At 35.6% G+C, this 20,841-nt stretch overlaps 1 protein-coding gene across 1 annotated transcript in view; it reads right to left on the bottom strand.

Annotated features, from left to right (window-relative positions):
* Positions 1-7,927: 7,927 nt before the first annotated feature.
* cdi (serine/threonine kinase) overlaps positions 7,928-20,841 on the bottom strand; it is an 88,569-nt gene continuing 75,655 nt past the window's right edge. Inside the window, exons 3-9 of the mRNA XM_089634618.1 lie at positions 18,105-18,300; positions 17,663-17,751; positions 16,865-16,994; positions 16,044-16,169; positions 11,823-11,944; positions 11,118-11,338; positions 7,928-10,752 (exon numbers count right to left, since the gene is read on the bottom strand). Coding sequence (XP_089490744.1) covers positions 7,934-10,752; positions 11,118-11,338; positions 11,823-11,944; positions 16,044-16,169; positions 16,865-16,994; positions 17,663-17,751; positions 18,105-18,300 — 3,703 coding nt within the window. The 3' untranslated portion in view covers positions 7,928-7,933. The remainder of the gene's footprint in view (positions 10,753-11,117; positions 11,339-11,822; positions 11,945-16,043; positions 16,170-16,864; positions 16,995-17,662; positions 17,752-18,104; positions 18,301-20,841) is intronic.

The raw sequence follows: 20,841 nt of genomic DNA, 5'->3' as shown, positions 1-20,841 counted from the left end.
CAAACGTATTAAGTTGTATTTAAATTGGTTCTTACTTTAAAACATTTTTCCGTAAACACTTTTTTTATTTAACCACCTCAAAAATGACACAATATAAGATTAATAAATGATGAAGGAGTAGAAAGATGAATTTATTAATGGACAACAAAGTGTTCCGGCACTTAATCATTCGTAAACTTTTTTGTCTATCTCTGCGTTATTTTTTTAATCACCTCTTTATTGAATTATCTTAGAAATTACATAAGATACAAAGCTGTAAGTATGATATCTTGTTAGCAAATGATAATGGAATAGAGGGATGAATTATTAAAAAGAAACAACAGCGTATTTCTACGCGCATTAATTTGTACAGCCATTAAATCTATGCCCATCTATGTATATATATTTTTTTCCGTAAACTCTTCCTTATTTAGTTACCTTCAAAATGACGTAACATGCAAAGTATGGTATGTTGCTAACAAAATGATAATGAAGTAGAGGGATAAATTAAATTTCCCTAAACTGAGAAATGACACATAGTTCGCATAATACGCGGTGGAATATGGCTCAGTCAGATAATAATAATTGGATTATTTGTACAGCGCCGTTTTTTGTAAAACAATCACCTCAAGGGCACTTTACAAATTTGACTTCCCAGGCTCTGTCTACTTATATATAAACAGAAGTATAACTTATTATTTTAAGAAAAAATTATTAGCCTGAAACATATAAATTGAAAAAATATTCCCAAAAAAATGCCGCTGACGGGAATTGAACCCGCAATCTTCCGATTGCCGGTCATTCTTTGAACTATGCATAAAACTTTGTCTTTTAAACAGTACTTTATCATTGAAAATAAGAAGAATAACTATCTGAAGGGCACAACTGCAACTATTTGCACTTATTCTAAAAATGTATGCCAACGCTCAAACTGTATCGCCATTCGCATTCGCAGAAACATTTTTCTTTGTATAATAAAAAAAGGCCATTTCAAGATGAATGCAAAATTTACAGCAATTTAACTTCTTTTAATTTGCAATCCATTTTTTTTATTAAAAAATAATTTTTTAAACCTATTCTAATTTACAAGTTAAGAACATAGCGTTTTACGAACTATCAAAAATAACAAGTCCACGATATAAGGTGGATCTACTTTAGCAAGTCAACTTGCCGAAGTTGGTTCAGTAACTCGCGGATGTAAGCCCGCGTAACCTAGTTCCAGGGGGGAGTCTGTCTGTACGTCTGCGCGGGGCCAGTGACGTCACAACGACTAATGTGGGATGGTATATAATATATTATTTAGATACCGTTGTGTTGTGGACGTTTACTAGAAAACATGACGAACTTGCGAAAATTTTACGGAAATGACCTCGAAAACGTATCGCCTTTTTCATGCATAACTTACCTACTCCAAAATCGTTAACTTGTTTCTCTTTTTATTAAAACATTTTCACATTTGTAATTGTTTTGGTCGAGAGATGCTTACTTTGGTACTAACTTTAAATATTTTTATGTGTTCACACGTAGATTTTAAATTTTCTAAACAACAAAGAATCTATCTTCTCAGATAATCTAAAACCACGATTAATTTTCGTGAAAAAGTAGGAAAGTACCTACATTAATTCCTCGGAAAATTCTAAACTAAAGATAATAATAATATAACTGTAGGTGTTGTAGTTCATTTCAAACTAATAAAATTTAAAACACACAGATTCACAGCACATTTATTGTATGCTGCTAGGAAAAAATACCTAATACAAGTGTATGGTGGTTGTGGTTAAAGGTTTAGAATTACATCAGGTGTTCCTCAAGGTTCCCACTTAGGACTTGTGTTACTACTTGCCACTAGTATCTAAAACCATGATTGGAAATACGCGAAGTATATATTAAACTGTTATTGATTTTAATCGCGAATACTGTGAAATTAAAAAATTACCATATTTTCGCAGCAAACGTTAGCTCTTCATGTAGTGTAAAAATGGGACCCAAAACTTCAGTTACTACATAATGCAAATCTTGATATGCAGCAGAAATTTCCCTATGAGGCCTTCTCTAATCACTGTTCTTCAATTTATATTTTAGTTGGTAGGTACTAATCAGAGATGTGCAAAATGGGTACCCATAACCATTTGAAATGCGAAATGGAAATGGGTCAAAACTTTTCCATTTGAAAATGCAAAATGCAAAATGGTTTTTAGAAAAGCATTTAAAATGCAAAATGCAAAATACCTAATTTCAAAATGCATTGAAAATGCAAAATGGTTTCTCAGGTCAAACAATTAAAATAATTATAGAATTTTCAAACAGTTTTGTCATTTAATAATGGACATCAATGTAGAACAAACATATTACATGATGGTAAATCAAAAAATGCCACGACTACAGATTATGAACCACAAAAAATTTGCGCGGGACAAATTTTGCCAACGTAAAAACATAGAAACTGCTATCTAACATTTAATATTATAGCATCATGGCCCCGTGTTCAGTATTTGAATCAGTTTTTTTTGTAATGGTATCACTCGATTGCCAGGGCTTCTACCAGGGAGCAACTTGAAAAATGTAAATTATCTCTCATAGCGAGGTTGAGGACCGACTGACATTCGGGGCTTATGAAAAAAAGATGTAGTGGAGTTAGTAGGAAGAATGTTGCAAAAAAGCATTTAAAATGAAAAATGCATTGAGAAAAGCATTTAAAATGCAAAATGCAAAATGGTTTTTAGAAAAGCATTTAAAATGCAAAATGGAAAATACCCATTTTGCATTTCCATTTGAAATGGATTTATTTGAAATAAAGCACATCTCTGGTACTAATTATTACTTGCATTCTGTTGTTATCCAAAATGACATCTCCAGACTTGCCTTTCAACACTCAGGCACCCAAATCCATCAGCCACCAATAACTGGAAAACTGAACAAATAGAAATGTCGAAATATAACAAAATTTATTAGGGAAACAAACAGTGAAATTCTATTGTATGCAGATTCTGTCATTGATTCCACTTCAGACCATAATTCTTAGTAAGATTTAAAAATTACTTGCTTTCAAAGTTCTAAGCCTTGAATTCACAAAGTCTTGCATTTGTGCCCGTAAGAACGATGATTTTTCCACAAATGCTACTCTTCCCATAGTTAAGTATGTGAAAGTATGTTAAGTATGTACCCAGGAGGGCTTGAAATTCAAAATGAATACATAATGTAAACTAACCTTGATAATGTAACTATAAAAACAATACATACTTATATCTATGTACATAAAATAATATTCAAAGATAAAGAAAATAAAGAAAGAAAAAACAAAAATGAAAATGAAAAAATAACTTAAATATCTTACACACAGCAGAGATAGAGGGTTCATAATTAACAATTTGATTTAATTTTTTCCAATATACATTTAGTAAATTGAACCAAAGACGAATGGAAAATATAAGGGTGTGAAAAGATATTATTATAAAATGATTTAAGATTTTCACGGCCAAAAGTATTTTGGCTATTTGTTTTTGGGGTGTTATGCCGTGTTGCGCTAACTCCTTTAGCCGACGTTTCGGACAGCATTGCAGTGTCCATCATCAGGGCAGATGTGTTATTTAAGGTTGTGGTGAAATGTGAGCATAATGGTTCAGAACATCCCTTAATTAACAAAGGATGGAATAAAATCAGGACCATACAATGTTGTTGGTTTCAGTTTCTTTACTGCTAAATGGAAATCTACAATTTCAACGCTATGAATAGATATATTTTAAGCATTTGTTGATCTAGTCTGTCTTGGCACATAAGATTCAAAATCAACTTTTTTTGAATTATAGACAGATTGAAAATACTTTGCGAAGGATTCTGGTATGTCGGATCCTTTGTGTGTGCGATCATTCAGATTAACATGACTTAAGAAACCTTTGTCACGTTTCTTGTCAGAAATATATTTCCAGATTTATTTCGGATCGTTTTTCACATTATTCTCTACCTCCGAAATATAATTTTTGTGGGCTATTGAAATATTGCGTTTAATTCTAGTACGATAAGTTTTAAATAATTTGTGTTCACTTTCCAGACCTGATTGTCTCCACCGCCGGTAGTGTATGAGCTTCATCTTTATGTCCCCAATAATTGTGCACGTCCTTCTAAAAAATTAATTTAGTGTGTAGTTAGTTTTTGAGTGTGGGATGTGGATAATTAGTTTTTGTTTTTGTTGTTATTATTATTTTTGCTATTACCTACTTCCCCCATAATTCGTCAATTTATCTAAATGACTAAAAAATTAGTAAAACTAAATAATTTTAGACATGCATTATGATACCCAAAAAAAACATGATTGATGCAAAATGATGGTTCCATGATAACTCAACACAGTGACAATTCAACACACTTTTAAAAAGTGATATAAAGTCATTAGAACGATGAAAAAAATTTTTTCAACCTAACCTAACCTACTTAACCCAGTTAATAAAGTTTTTGTTTCATCACTTTCCATGACTTTATATAACTTTTTAAATATGTGATGAATTATCATTGTGATGATTTATCCGGTCACATGATATGTCTATCACGCTAAGCATAAAGAGTACTAGTCAAAAACAACAACTTTCAGAATCATTTAAATCAATTAAATAATCTATAATTTCATATTTTTGACTTATACTCTTTATACCTAGAATGATAGATTTATGCTTGCATAATTTTTTTCGTTTGTAAATAAAGTGGGAGAAAAACAGGGTTAGAATCACAAGAAAATTGGGGTATGTTTCAATATATATTTATTGTACATTTATCTATGTATACAAACCAATCAGTTGATTATTTAAGACAAAAATATAATAATGTGTTTCATAATAATTATCTACTTAAAAGCAACCTTTTTAATTGAATTATACAATAATGTAAGAAAAACTTGAATACTGTTGCCAAATTATTATCTGTACAAAATAAGTTTCTATTCATCTATTTAACACAACATGGTAATCCGTTTAAACTAATAAAATAAACCATACTATACTTTATTACTTCAATAGCTCCATTTGATTTCCAAGGTTAATACATTTATAGATAACTCAAAATATAATATGTATATATTTAATATATTTGTACAATAATCAACAGATTAACCATTTATGTAGCAAATGGCTTTTAAAAGTCAATTAATTCAGGGGTATAAAACACACCTCTCCATAGTTCCAAGCTCCCCACAACAGAAGTGGAGACAACCACAATCCGGTCGGTTGGGTTTATCTTTTTGGCCACAAAACACGGATGACATGTCCTAACGGTTAACTAAAATAAAGTTATTGTTAACAACAAACTTGTTCTACAGCCTAGTGTTAGTTTGTCACAACGGAACCTTCTATTGTACTAGATCACCGTCAACCTTTAGGCCATCCGAATTACACCTAGTAGTTGCTATTTTTCATTTCTTATTTACAAAATATAAAACCTATCTTTCCATAGTATATAATTATTGCAATCAGCCCAAATGATCATTTAGGAGGTTTATAGAACTGTGGCATTGGTTGTTTAACTTTGCCATCACCGCAGCAGACACGTGAGGCCGTACTCAGCGGACCGCTCGACGGACTTGTCCACATGTTCTCAGGACAATGAACATTACATTATTAATACTATTATATTATTCAAAGGAAGGACTCGTTCAATGGAAGAAGATATGTATTCCAATATAAATATTCAAGTTGCATAAATACAACACATTTTAATATTTTCTTTGCATCGTTTGCTGAATAGGTCTCGAGGGATTCATTTATATGGAGGTTTGAGGCTTACAAATTATGTAAAAATTCTATTTTGATGCAACTGAATCCTGGATTTAAAAAGCGTCTGAGTTATTCCTTCCTTTTTTCACATTAAATAAACATTTCTTACGCTATACCCTCACATTTGGACAGTTATCGGATACTATCGGGATCTGACAATTATTGTAGGCATTTTACAGAATCAAATAAATTAAATTAAATATAATATTGATACTACCATATAAGTATGGACAAAATTATATCCCAGTGTCATGTAATAACTGAAATTTATTAAAACGCTTACAAAAAAAAGAGGAGGATGTATAGTACAGAAAACAAGTCATGAAATTAATGATGTTAGATTTTGGGTTTAAATCAAGAGATGCGTATTACTGTCAATGAAAATTTTTTGTTCTGTACTGGTTGGTACACCGTTTCACATAAAGTGATTGGTTCGTTTAATGTTTATGTATATACTATTGCCAGATGCCGATTGCCTTCGACTGTTAAGTACTGTAACTATCTACAGCTGGGGATAAAGCACACAAGTACAGAATGAACTTAAGCAAACAATACTATTTCATATAATACTGATGTTAGTAATGATTATCGTAAAACAATTAAATTAGGTTAACGCTTTTGTCCAATAACAAAACAATACAACCAATTTATTTGTATAGGAATAAAAATATTATCTTTCTAATAATACAATAGTCAACCATTTAGGGATTTTCAATTATTGTATTGTATTATTTCAATTGATGATAATAAATTATGAAAATTTAAAAAAAAGTTAATTATGTATTACAAATCGTACAATAACAACTTTTTAGTGGGTTTTGTTTTTTTTGCTTTTATTTTGGTGTCCAAAGTTTGAATTGAAAAAATATATCTTTTAACAATGAATCCTTCCACAATGTTTTAAAAATGAATGTTGCATCATTTCACTGTGTTTTTACCAATGAATGTTGCATCATTTATCTAATTTTTAACAATGAATTTCATTATGTTTTTATCAATGAATGTTGTATGATTTCACAATTTTTTTTTATAATGAAGGTGGCATAGTTTCATTATTTTTTTAACATTGAATATTGCATCATATCACTACATTTAAAAAAAATTAATGTTGCTTCCTTTCACTAAGTTTTTAATAATGAGTGCTGTTGCAACCATTCACTATGTTAAAGCAACTATTTTCAATGTAATCTGAAAGTGTTTGAATTTGTAATGATGTAAATTTAATAATATTCATATGTGAAAATTATTTAATACAAGACAAAATTTAAATTTAATTTGGGATAAGAACAAATTGAATGGGAAAAACACCCTTGTGCTACTGGTCATAAATAAATAACAGCTGCCAAGTTAGCACAAGTTCATCAATCCACATTTGTAATGCAATTATGTATTGTAAATAATATTATGAAATCAACCCAATTATGTATTAGAAAGTTTTATTCCATTTACTTAATGTTTATATGTATTTTTATAACACAGAAATAAATTAAACAGATTCAACATAAACAATTAGAAATGCCGTAGACTGTAACAGGGTTGCCACAAAAAAACATATTTCACAATAAATTCTACGCTAATTCCAGATAATCAGAGCAATTCTAATTCATAACTTTTTGCCAGATAATTTAAATTTGTTCTAGGGCATAGGTAAATCTGTTCTAGGGCATAGGTAAATCTGTTCTAGGGCATAGGTAAATCCCTACTTTAAATACATTTTTCATTTACATTCCAATTTATGCTACGCCTTCTGGAAACGATGCATGAATTATTGTGAAAGATATTGGGAATTAAATAGTGGTAGAAATTTTGAAGAAAAATAACATTGAATCATTAGAAATCTACTTAACTTATTTATCCCTGAAAACCTTATACGTTTAAATCACCTAATAATTTCCAGTTCAATCAAAATCATTGTGGCCACCCTGTATAAAGATAGGTACTTAATAAACTAATAAATAAAACATTTCCGCAAAAAAATAATAGCTCGTGGTAGGACTTAACATACAAAACAAAAATTTATTAAGAATAAGCGGTTCATATGACGTGGGTGTTTCATTTTCATAATAAATATTAGTACAAACAATATAACTTTAAAAATAGTATTCATATTTTTGACTGACATGAATGACAATCATACAGTCTCATTTCTTTAAAAACACAGTACATTTATTTAAAATATAAAATCATAGTAAGACTTATTTCTTTCTGTCAAACAGTTGCAACTTGGACTTGACAGCTCCCTCGCAGACCATCAGTCTCTGCTGCGACAGGCACTTGCGGGCACAGGAGGGAATGGAGGGCCCCTCCTCGCGCCGCCCGGGCCCCATGTCGGGCCCCATGTTCAGGCATAGGTTGTTCTGCCCCGTGAGACGGTGTCGCAACTCCGCCATTCTGCGACCCGTTTCGCCAAAGTTATACTCCTTCTGCGGCTCGGATATATTCCTGGCGTCGTTATCCAGGTGTCTCTTCACATCCAAGAACTCAGGTTGCAGTCCGCCTTTGCGCGGGTTTTTACCGGAAAAGATGATATCTCCGCTGGATATTTTTGGTACAAAACTGGCATTTCCAGCTAATTTGAATCGTGAGTTGGAATAAGCCGCAGATGATGTGGGAATAGATAGATTTGGCTTCAGACTGGATGGCTTAAAACTAGAACCTTTTCTTTCAAAGTATTCCACTATTTTGGAAATCTGCGCCGACCGTGCATTATTGATTCCCGAGTAATTTATACGATCCTCAAAATATAAAGAGTCGGAGCCGGCTAAAGAGGATATATCATCGGAGCTGTCCGTGTAGATACTGGACGTCCGTTTACTAGAGGAATAGAGTAATTGATTAGTGAAAGTATTTCGTTGCAGCATCATGTTCCTTATTTCTTCATCCATGGCTAATCTGTTGATGAGGCCGAGGTCGACACTGCGAGCGTCAATGTCCACGTTCATGTAAGACCTGTGACACGGACACACGTCGTGTCTTCTATTGTGATAAAACAAGCAGCACCTACTCAATAATTGACATTCTTTGGATGGCAGAGGGGCCTGGCCGACCCTAAATAGATTACACTGACCACAAATAGTTTCCGAATCTTCAGAGACGGACTGGTCGTCGCTGTTATTCTTGCAATCCGCCTGATCCAATCCGTCCATTGGATGTTTGGGGCAGGCGAAGGATCCCCGCAAGTATTCTCTGGAAGAAGATGGGTTTAAGCAGTCCAGGTCATCCAGACTGCGGAGAGAGCTGACGGTGGTGGTGGAAAGGGCAGAGTCATCATGAAGAAACAGACTGGAGTTAGCCGAGCTGCCTGATAGAGTGCCGCAACCCAAGGCATGTTCCACATTGATATTTTTAAAACAGTATTTATGATGAAAAATATTACAGTAGTTATCTAAGCAATTATGACATAATGATAAATTTGAATCACAACCAGTATTAATTTCGCCTTTCAACTGAGTTTTACTAGAAAACAGTCTACAATTGTTACAATCTTCCGCATTATCACAACACTGATCCTTTCTTTCTCCGAATGTTTCACCTTTACCGGAGGTCTTTCTATGTTCACAATGTTCGTGTACACTTTCAGGATCCTCACTACTGAAGTTACCTAGCGGATTATGCACCACATCTTGGGTAAATGTACCGCAAGTATCTTTACAATCGCACTCACTTTGGAAAAGACTGTCAGGATTTTCTGTGTTGCATTTGGGACCACCTTTATCTCCCGAAGAGCTGTCGGTCGTGTCTGTGGATTGGGGTAAGTTTTGTGAAAAAAGGCACTTCTCTGTATTAGGACATTTACAGTGACAAAAATATCTTAGTACACAAGGACATATGGTATTGAAGTTGTAACAGTCTATCATGCAATTTGGTGTTGAAAAGTCTTCATTGACCACAGAAAAAATACCACTCTCGCAGGAGCCCCTCCTTCTGAGGATATTGGCGCCATTCTTTATGTTCATCAAATTGGGGGTAAAAGAATTATCTATGGACAATTCAATACTAGAGCTACTCTTCTGCAGTAATACTGGGGATGGTTTGTTTGGGAAGTGTGAATAATCTTGCAAATCATAATTCCCCGCAATGTTGTTCTCATGCGGATTGGCAAACGGTCTGACAGAATGGCCGACTTTCTCGGTATCCATTACATTTTTAAATAACGGATGAGTAAATAGTGACTTGGCTTTTCCTTTGTTGGCTGAGCTTTTACTAATAGCTCCGGTGCCGACCATTTCCTTGGAGCAGTTGGAAGAGCTGCCGTCTGATACTCCGTCGGCATTTCCCGAATCGTAGCAAAGTTTTCTAGACGCAGTACAGCAAGACCCGGAATCATTATTACAAGAATCACTGGCATCATCGTTTTTGCCACAACCTTCCGGACAATCTTCGCAGAAGTTTAAATTAACTAATTTGTTGACACACTCCTGCAGCCTTTCTCCTGTAACGGACGAACTGGACTGCGGAACATTATCAGGATCCGGGCGCACAAAGCTGTCTTGTCTCGATAGCACCGGAGATACTGGCAAGGAGCTCGTTTGCTTGACACTGAGAGTGTTACTCTTTTTTTCCCGCTTGGATTTCTTGCACATGTCAACTTCATCCACAGTTTTAGGCAATTTAGAGGACGGCGTTCCCCCGTAAAATGGTGATGGCAGTTCGAAGCAGGATGAAAAGAGATCACCGACTCCCGAAGCATACGAGCTCGGGGATCCGCCAAGGATCTTCTTAACACCTCGGAACTGCGCAAAGGTGGTGAAGGGGTTTGGGGCCGGTGGTGCAGCATCTCCCTCCAGCTTGGAAGCGAGGCGGGGCTTATAGTGTGGGTCCTTGAGCAGCATGATCTCGGCAATCTTGTTGAGCGTGGGGCGGTTGGACAGCGGCAGGGTGGGGTGGGTGGGGTGCCGCGGGGGGGACGGGTGTCCACGCTGCAGCAGGTGGCAGCGGGCCTTGTCCGAGGGCGCGGTGTGTGGCCAGAAGATCAAGCCACTCACAGTCTCTGAGAGAGATCGCCGATGTTGCACTGAAAAGAATTAAAATGTTCATTATCATCCATAATAATGTGTACTAAAATGTACATGATTCAAAATACAATAAACTCATTACATATATTGAGCTCGTGCTCAGCATTATGTCCAACGCTTCTTTAGAGGCAAATCTAAAGGACAGGAATGCATTTTGTCGATTTAAAATTTGTTTGAAATACACAATTTATTAATGTAACATTTCGTTGGCGAATTTATTAAAAAATTATTACTGGCAGTGCCGTAGAAAATTAACTGACAGTTAAAAGAGCCCTGTTAAATTGTGTGCAAATACTGTGTCACATTGTTTTATGTACAACAATTATAGCAAATCGTTTTAACGTTTTCACAAATATTCACTCACATTTTTGATGATAGCTGAGTTTCTGTTTCTTAGCATAGTCCTTGTCAGCCTTGGAAGCAGAGCTTGCGGTAGTGGTGGTGTGCACCGTGTGCGGGGTGGCCGGGGATATGTCGCTCTCCACGGAATCAGAGCTGGTGGCCGCATAGTCACGGAGCAGAGACACGTCTACAGAGTTGCGCTTCGACACCTCAGACTTGACGGCCATGTGCCGAACCGGTGAACTGGAATTCAAACGAGTATTGAAAATAAATTATATAGACACTAGCCTTCTGATGTCCTGTTTTGAACGAAGGCTTTGATCAAACGTCTCCAGCTTTATCGAATTATTAGTGAGTCTTATTCATTCTAAGTTAGAAGTTTCTCTCTCATTCTGGATAACCTTATTTCATACCATTAAAAGGATATTACTGGTACTGCCGCCCCTGGAACCATTCTTTGGATTACCAACACCTTTATCATAGTTCACCCCAAGTGGTTCGCTAGGTTTGATGACTTAGCAGGGGTGCCCGGGTCATGGAGTAAGGTTTTTCCAGATCTTGGTGGCGGGCAGAATTTGGAGCTGGCTATGTGCTCAGCAGTCCTTTTTGTGTAGATTGTGACAGTAATGTGGGCAGATTGTTCTTACTTCTAGTCTTCGCCAGTTTAACAGACAAGACTACAATCTTCACAGTGCAGCTATAAGAATAAGCAGTGTTAATGGCTAACCTGTGCAGAGAGTTGTTTTCTGAGCATGACCAAGAAGCATTTTGTTTCCTGTCCAAGTCTTCCATCAATATTTCCAGTTTTTTTATGATGTCGGAGAAAAGAGGCCGTGACTTGGGATCAAACTGAAAATAAAAAAAATGATCAATTCGGTGCAGAATTCATACGTTTTATGCAAATACTGAAAACCTTAGAAGTGCTGCAATGTTTCGAACATAAAATAATATTGTGAATACTGAAAAACAAAAGTTTCATTACATGTGCAGATAAATAGTTTTTTTTTTATTACGTGAATACCGTACAAGTATCCCAACTGCTTCCGACCGTCTGGAGACAGTAGGTCTGGCTTCCTCAATTGGGGTATGTTGTGGGGCTGAAGTTATCGGAGGGGGGAAGGAAATGGTAAAGAGGAAGGTGGGGGAGTTCTATCTATTCACATCTGGTCTTACACCAGGGTGGTATGGATGTATCTTCCACTCTGGAATGTGCCGCAAATATAATATTTAATTTTCACAAACTAATGAAATAAAATTTACTTTCGCACTCCGGGATTTGAACCAGCGACCTCCGGATTGCTAGTTGAAAGCACCTCCAACATGAGGGCCCGTCATACTGATAATCTAATGTAATGATACATCAAAATAGTAATTGACAAACTTTATCACTTATTTAACCCTTTCCTAACGGCTATGAGAAAAAAGTACAAAATTAATGGTTTTATATGAGATTCTTAATAATATGTTGTAAAGGAAACACATAAATTTTTTTTAGATTTTTATTTGCATTCTAGGTATTATTACTGTGACCTGGACTAATTTGTACCGTCAGGAACTTTGTGTATCATAGTAATGTGTATAATAGGAACTTTTAAAACATAAGTTTTTTTTTAAACTAATTAAATCGTTAAATAAATATTAATAGTTATAAATAATTAAAAATGAATCTCGTGGTATTCAGTAAAGCAGTTTTTCTTTTCATTTAGACATAAGAATACATTGCAGTGAGAACATTTTGAGTGAGGCTTTGACTGTATCTTCTTGATGCTGCATACTTCGCATCTGCCTCTGTTTTCTACAAAAGTAGGCCAGTGTATGCCTCTGTTACCCAACCTAACATCTTTCAATGTCGAATAGTTTGCTTTGCGCCTTTTAGATGGGCCAGGGCTGGGTTGGTTTTCCCTCGATAACCTTTTTTTCTTGTCAAGATCTTTTTTGTCATCAATCCTTGTGCAACTGACCGTCTAAACTCTTTTACAGAAGTCTTTTCAAGTATCAGCCCATGAACAACATATGCATTTACAAAAGCTATATCCAGAACTCCCCAAAACAATCTGTGCCACAATTTTGGAGACTTTCGGTCTACACAGTACAAGGCCCTCAATCTGTCAGCTGTATCTACACCGCCCATGTAAGAGTTGTAGTCTTTGATAGATTTTGGACAAGATACTGTCGATTTGGATCCAATTTTTTCTTTGCGAGTTACAGTTTCTTCTTCGTTGCCATGAAAATTCGAAGCAATGTTTACGACTTTGTTGTCCTTCCATTTCCAAAACCCGATGCCCAAATTAGAAAATCGATAGTCACATTCTCCACGTTTCAATTTAGAGTCAGCTAACAGATTGTTGGGTACACCCTTACGATTAACCCTCATTGTTCCACATCCGTAAGTTCTTTCAGTCTTCAGTTTCTCCAGTAGAGCTACCGATGTAAAAAAATTGTCGAATTAAACTACTTTATCCTTCCCCCAGTCAGATTATGTCAATTCCAAAACCACTCTTTCTCCTAAAGTGCAATCGGAAAATTTTGCATTCATTACTTCGTCTTTTCCTTGATAAATCATGAATTTTTTTATAAAACCTCTTTGGTCAACCAGACACCATAGCTTATAGCCTCTCTTTATTGGTTTCATCGGAAGATATTGTTTCAAGACTGACCTTCCCTTGAATTTTATCATTGATTCATCAACACTCACTTCTCTCGTTTCGTGGTAGCACCCTTGAAATTGTTTGTTCAAAGCATCAACTATAGGTCTGATTTTGTATAGTTTGTCTTTGCAGTTAGGAAGCAGTTGAGAGTTATCATTGCAATGGAGGTTGGACAAAATAATTGCAAATCTATCTCTGGGCATGGTCTTGCTTACCAAAGGATTGTTCAAATCAGGGGCCGACGAAAAATGATCTGTCCATGAAGGTCTAGTATTGTAGGCCATGTAAAAGTTCATTCCAATAAAAGCCATCAGTTCTTCCTTTTTTAGGTTGAGGACCTTATCATGTTGGACTGCATATAAGTTACTTTGATATATAATTATATCCAGAATATCATCAATGAAAACTAAAAAAATATCGGTGGGTGTATTACATCCAGCAAAACATTCTTCGACCACACCCGTATTTGTAGAATATTCTGGAAGATAAGTTTCTAAATCGCGTTTTTTCCATTTACGATTCGGCTCAATATTCTTCTTCTTTTTAGATGGTATCAAAGCAACAGTTTCTGAAGAACCGGAGGGTAATGCGCATTGACTTACTTCTCCATTTTTTTCTTCGATCTCATTTGTAACCTCAAGTTCAGCTTGATCTAAAGATTGTTCCAACGCTTCCTCGAAAATTTGATCAAACGTTCTAGATGTATGTAGTTGCATATTTTCAATATTTTCTTCGTGAGACAACTCCACATCTGAATTCGCATCGCAATCCGGAAGGTCTTCTAAAAGTAATGCTTCAATCAAAGCATTATTTTTTGAAATATCCATTTCGAAGACCTGAAAAAAGCTTAAAAAAATTGTACGGGACGATTGTATAAAAAAAATTATTTTTAAAATACCCACATGAGGTAAAAATTGCGAGGCGCATATGACGCCGTTCTATTTGTATAAAGAACATTAACTTTAAATTCAGTAAATTTAAATGATTCACCTCTTCAAGGCATATAAGAATCTAGTAAATCAAAAAAAAAAATAAAAAAAATTGTTGTCTCATATGCATTCGTGGACTTGTTCGATATAAAAAAAAGAAAATTTCACTCATGTCTCAAACAAATAAAGTATAACAAGAAGTTACTGACGGTACTTATTAGTCCTTAACGATTTTTCGAGTTATTCAAACACTAATAACTAGAATTATGCACTTAAAACACATTTACTACATAAACAAAACCTTAATTTCCAAGTGTAACAAACAATAATAGCACTTACCAAGTAATAACTATTTTTAAATATTTTCTAAAACAACAGCACGTCACCACGCATTACGGTCGTCGTTGCGAAGACTTATTATTTGCCCTACTTGGCGCCAAATCGCCGTATGTCAAATACTTTGCTGTTATTGGCTAGCTAGACGGTACTAGAAAGTATTGTCAGGCTTAGCAAAGGTATAGACGATAATGCGGCATAGATTTTAGGCAGGAAATCAACAGGTACAAATTTGTACCGTCAGGAAGGAAAGGGTTAATAGGAGATTGGTGAATGATATGAAAAAGGTGTCACCTTACAAGAGCGCCCCTGTCTGTGCAATGTAAAGGCAGAGGAGCTATGTTGCCACCCTGTTGGCCACCCTGTTGCCACCCAGCATTGTGAGGCGGGATAAGATTGGGGCTTTAGGGAGGGATTTATTAATGTGGGTCTTGAAGAGGCCCAGAATATGTGAAGAAGAAAAAACAGATGACGGAAACTCATTCCACATAAGTCTTACATAAAAACGAGTTGAAGAAGCGACCCATCCCCATGAAGCCAACATCAACTGCATGTGTGCCGGGTGCACCAGGGATTAATGCTACTGGTTCTTTAGAGCAGGCTCTATTAAAATACCTGTAGAACAGACTCGGCATGCCCACAATGCGTCTGTGCATTATAGATGGCAATCGGCCTGTTAACAATGGATTGTCAATCAGACAGACTTTGCCCTCCTTTGCACAGAATCAAGTAGGTTTGTCAAGTATTGTGGGCCGCCAGCCCAGAGGTGGCTCCCAAATTCAATTTTTGTGCTTGAGATTTGCATAGGGTTTGCAACTGGTTACTATTGAAGAATAGCTAACCAGCCCTATATAAGACGCCCAGTTTCTTGGAATCCAGATTTAGTTGGGCTTCTATAGAGCCCCTATACTTAAGCCGGTTTAATACACTTACTCCAAGCATTAAATGGAGTGTGAAAGGAATAACAGAATGAATGAATATTGAGTGTATGCATCTAAATACATAAAGATAAAAAAGCAATAAATGAAAACTCACAATGCAACAATGGAAGGTGAGCCTGAGGAAGTCTGGAATAGTGTCTCCATCACAGAGCTGCGCAAAGGCCTGGTAGTCTAGCCCAAAGTTGTCAGTCCGGGGCAAGATGTCGGGATCAGCATCCAACTAAAACAATAATAATGTTTATTGAGAATCTCCAAAAGGATCTCAGAACACTTTCCGGCGTGAAAACTCTGCCATCCTGACAAATCGGCAATTGCCGAGCACTAAATTGAAACGGGTCATTACTTTGGATTTTTTCCTGAACGCCTGGGAAGACCCAAAACGCATTGAGGACAACTTAATTAAAGAGGCAATTGAAAGCCGACGGGGCTAAGCTTGGTATCCGGTACCTGATAACTACACCAAAACTAAACATGGAAAGCCACATTAATTTAACTAATTATTATATTGAAATTCCCGCCATATGAGGATTAACGCGTGCAACATGTTATCACCTCACTTGTATACACATAAACACGCACTTGATAATGGAAGCGCAAAATGGCATAAAAACCCAAAAATGAATCACAATTATAATGTTTATATAACTGATAATAGGCATATAATAATAGGAACAGAAGGCACCACTTAATTGATAGTGTTGTTCAGTCACCATTTTATCTATACAAATATAGACAGGAGGGGGCACTTCATGTAATTTAGCTGCATTTCATACAAAATACTACCAGAGAAAAAATATGAACTAAGAGTTATAGACAATCTGAAATGGAAGAGCCTCGTTGTAATGACAATAAAGCCTTTACTTGTTCCAAAATGAGACTGATGAAGGAAAGTAGGTAACGGTGTTCAATACTTACTCTTGCAATAAGCTGACAAAGAATGATGCCGTAAGAGAAGATGTCGGAGCGATGATCGTACCAACGCCCCTTCAGACACTCGGGGGACATCCACCATGGGGACCCAACGCTTGGTAGCCTGTAGCCATTCCTACAAAGCAAGCAAATTAATATAAATTAAAAGGGCAAACATTCTACCACCAACTAAATTGGAGTGAGTAAAAAATCAACGAAATGAACTGTCGAGACTGAATGCCATTTTTCATCATTTTTAATTGTAGTCCCACTGTCTGGTTATAGCCAGAAGAGTGTGGCTGAAGCAAATGAAAGGAGGGAAGAATTAAAGAAATACTTGGGAAGCGATGAATGATTTTGAATGGAGGTCTCATCAGTTTTTCAAAGTATCTTTTTAAAGTGCCTTTTCGTTAACGCAAATTACTTTAGATTAAATAGTCCGCCATGACATGACATGACATGGCAGGCCAACAACCTTATTTTCATGTAATAAAAAACATACATAATTCATATTGTATAGTAGTAGTATGTAGTTGTATCCCAGAGAGGGGTTGTGCACACGTCGTTAATGAAAAATCAACCTTCTCACAGGTCTTGTATGAAAATTAAAAAGGCAGAAGGTACTAGAACGATAAAGTCACATACAAACTCTCTCCGTGACTACTATGCATAGTGGTTAATTTGTATATTAATGATTAAAAGTTCCGCAATGCAATAATTCTTTAGAATCTTCTGCTGCCAACCAGACTTTCGATACAATTCAGTAAAAAAAGAATGATAACGTATAAAAGGAAATTTACTCACACTGGGTGTGGAATTTTCGCAGCAAGTCCGAAGTCTGCGACGACGGCTGTCATATCATTGTTGGATTCATTTATCCTTATCAGGACATTCTGTAAATCAATAATATAATATTATACAATATGTATATAATAAGAAAGAATTCTTAATTTAGAGATCACCCCAGAAGACAAGTAGACACTCGAATGGCTATCAGGAACTTAAGATAAACCCATCTTGTACCAACGGACTATGATTCTCCACAGTCTATGTGTCCATTCGATGCACAGATAGTTTTGAGATTGTAGTGGGTTGAGACAGTGACTGATTGTGACTGCATATTATAGTAGATTGAGTTCCATAAGGTGGTGCTTGAGGCTCTAGACTAGCTCCGGGATCTTTTATTTATCAGGATATAATGGAATTGGACAGGGTGAAGTATCAGGGATGTTGGTTTGCTAGCCACCTTGCTGGTGAGGTCCCGGTGGAAGACACCACAGGAGTGCAGGTAGTGCATGCCCCGCGCCACGTCGCCCGCCAGTGCCACGCGGCGCCGCTGCGGTAGCTCCGCATCCCCCTGCAGCACCTGCTCCATGGAGCCCCCATTCATGAACTCCGTTAGTGCATGCAGCTGGCACTCGTGCACACACACGCCCATGAATCTGAAAACATTACATGCCCATTATTATTTTGTTAATGACCAGCAGCAATAGGAAATTTGGCATTTTTGAAAAGGTACGAATTTGGATTGAATGAAAAGTAGACTGACAAAAGGTACTCGAAAATCAAGATAATAAACATCTTGGCGGTACCTTTATTATTATTACGTACGACTAGTGATGTAGACCCGGGAATATTCACCGGGTAATATTCCCCGACCTGAAATAAATTCCCGAAAACGGGGAATTTATTTTTAATGAAATGGTTTCTACACCTCTCTTGGATGCTTTATTGAGTGTTAGCAGTTATCTAAGACGACATCCTCTGATCTAGGGATTTCCCTGCCACGATAAAATCACGCCAGTGACCTGGTGGAAGGGGATGTGCGGATGTTCTGATTTGTCACAGGTTGCCATAAGAATATTGACTGCTCCCATTACTTCAGCAGCCACTGAGAGATCTTTTAGCATGTTTAGTCGCATTCATACAACACGGAGGAATCGTCTAACAACTCAATTAACGTTTCAAACCTATCTGGTACTCGCAAACGCAAACATCTAATTGACTGTGCTGAGGAAGAAGAAAACGTAGATAATCCTGAGTCGGCAACAACTTCGTCCGGGTCCATTGATGTAGTATTTAGTCTATGTCCGGGTTGGATGAAGAAGAAGAATATGAAGGTGAAAATGGAAGCGAAATTGATAGTGTCAGTGTCCAATCGGTATCATCAGATGAACAGTAACGATCTGTGAAGTTGTGTCATTTTTACGATTGATTTTTTATATGTACCGTTTACTAGCATAAAGTGTATATAGGCTATTAATACTGTACAGTATACAATTATATAGAGATACTACTCACTTTAAAATAATTTTGATTGGTGTTTTTTTGTTATTTTTCTCTTGGATCCTATTCCTATATATATGGGAATAGTTTTTATGGATCTATCCTGCTCTATATGTACCATATGTGTGTATATTTTATTTTTATTTAATAAATATTATTCTTTTTGAGGTATTTTTTTGTTAAAATCAAAATTCCCCATCCAGGGGAATATTCCCCAGAAATAAATTTCCGGGAATTTATACATCACTACGTACGACCCTGTGTTATGGCGGATGATTTTTACAGTTTGCAGACATAGAATCTATACATTCCTATAATATAAAAAAGAAAAATGATGTATAGCTAGTTTGGGTCGCAAGAAGAGGATGGAGAAGTTAGAGAATTATAAGATGAAAAATTTGAGAAATTATTAGTATATAGATCACACTAATTAATTATGTACACACTATACCGCTAAGTTAAGAAATAAGTTTATATTATGTTTTGTCTGAAAGGTGATTAAATTGATAGAGTGTAGAATGAATGGGTATTGTAGTTGTAATGCATTCCGTGTGTAACGATCCATATTGTAATTTGTTTTTCAAAGGAATGGGGTTGACTTACGGTTTTTAGATTTTAGGAGCTAGGAAGAAAAATTGTCTTTGAGCTGACGTTTTTGGTATGTAGTGAAGGTACTTTGTAGTAACTGTTGGTTATTGTTCTGGTGGTGTATTATATATAGGAGTATAGCTATTATAGAGGTTAGAATAAAATGCAAAAATTAAAGGTGTATATTTTTATCATTAATTTACGATAATATCAAACATTTATAATTTCAATCATTTATAATAAAAATAATGGGTAAGTTCCTAAGCTTTTTATGATTCAGGCTTATTTCATTTGTCCTTTCGTCATTTTACTTATTAGTAATTCTGAATTTAATCCTTATTCCACATCAATACACCAAAAACCAATATCTACCATCAAAGTTATCATTGTGTATTGTATAGCTCTATTTGTGTAATAAAAGAATTACACCATAGATTAAACAAAATTAAAGAACAAAGGAGATAAATGCATATTGCGTATCCTCCCGTAACCATGACCTTTTAACTCAAATTAAAATAATAAACTTTTTTTTTAATAAAGAAGCATCCATTATTCTATTGTAATGATTTAAAAAAAATACTAATTTCGGTTATGGGTCTGTCTGCCTATTCAAGAGTAATTTTCAAAATTGGGAATGATTAGGTGAAGAACTCAGACAACCGATAAAGTTGTCAAACCTACCTATAATATAATATTTTAACTGAAAAATGTTAATTGTCATTTTCAAATTTGAACTGATGTATCGAGAATTCAGACTATTCATTGATTTTTCACGGGACCGTTTTTATTTTATATTATCTCCACACAGGAGGTCCTGAGAGAATAATATCCCTTAGGGCATATGTCATCTCTGGGAATGATGGGTGGAGGGTCTTTTTGAGGAGAGGAAGGAGTGTATATAATTTAGGTGTTTATATTGTTATGAATTAATCAATAGAAAATTATAATTGTTTTAAATCTTCAGGTTAATTTAATAATCATATAGGTCTCATAGAAATCGTATGTGTCTTCCTTACTGTCATGGTGAGAGATATGATTTTTTTTTTTTTTTTAAAAAGAAAGACAAACATTCCCGGGTCACGGATAACCCAACAATGTTTGAAAATCTC

Source organism: Hesperophylax consimilis, chromosome 1 (genome assembly GCF_061612785.1).
Source record: "Hesperophylax consimilis isolate HC1 chromosome 1, BYU_Hcon_1.0, whole genome shotgun sequence".
Lineage (NCBI taxonomy): Eukaryota > Metazoa > Arthropoda > Insecta > Trichoptera > Limnephilidae > Hesperophylax > Hesperophylax consimilis.
The sequence above is the reverse complement of the archived record's forward strand: the minus strand, read 5'-3'. Positions and strand labels throughout refer to the sequence as shown.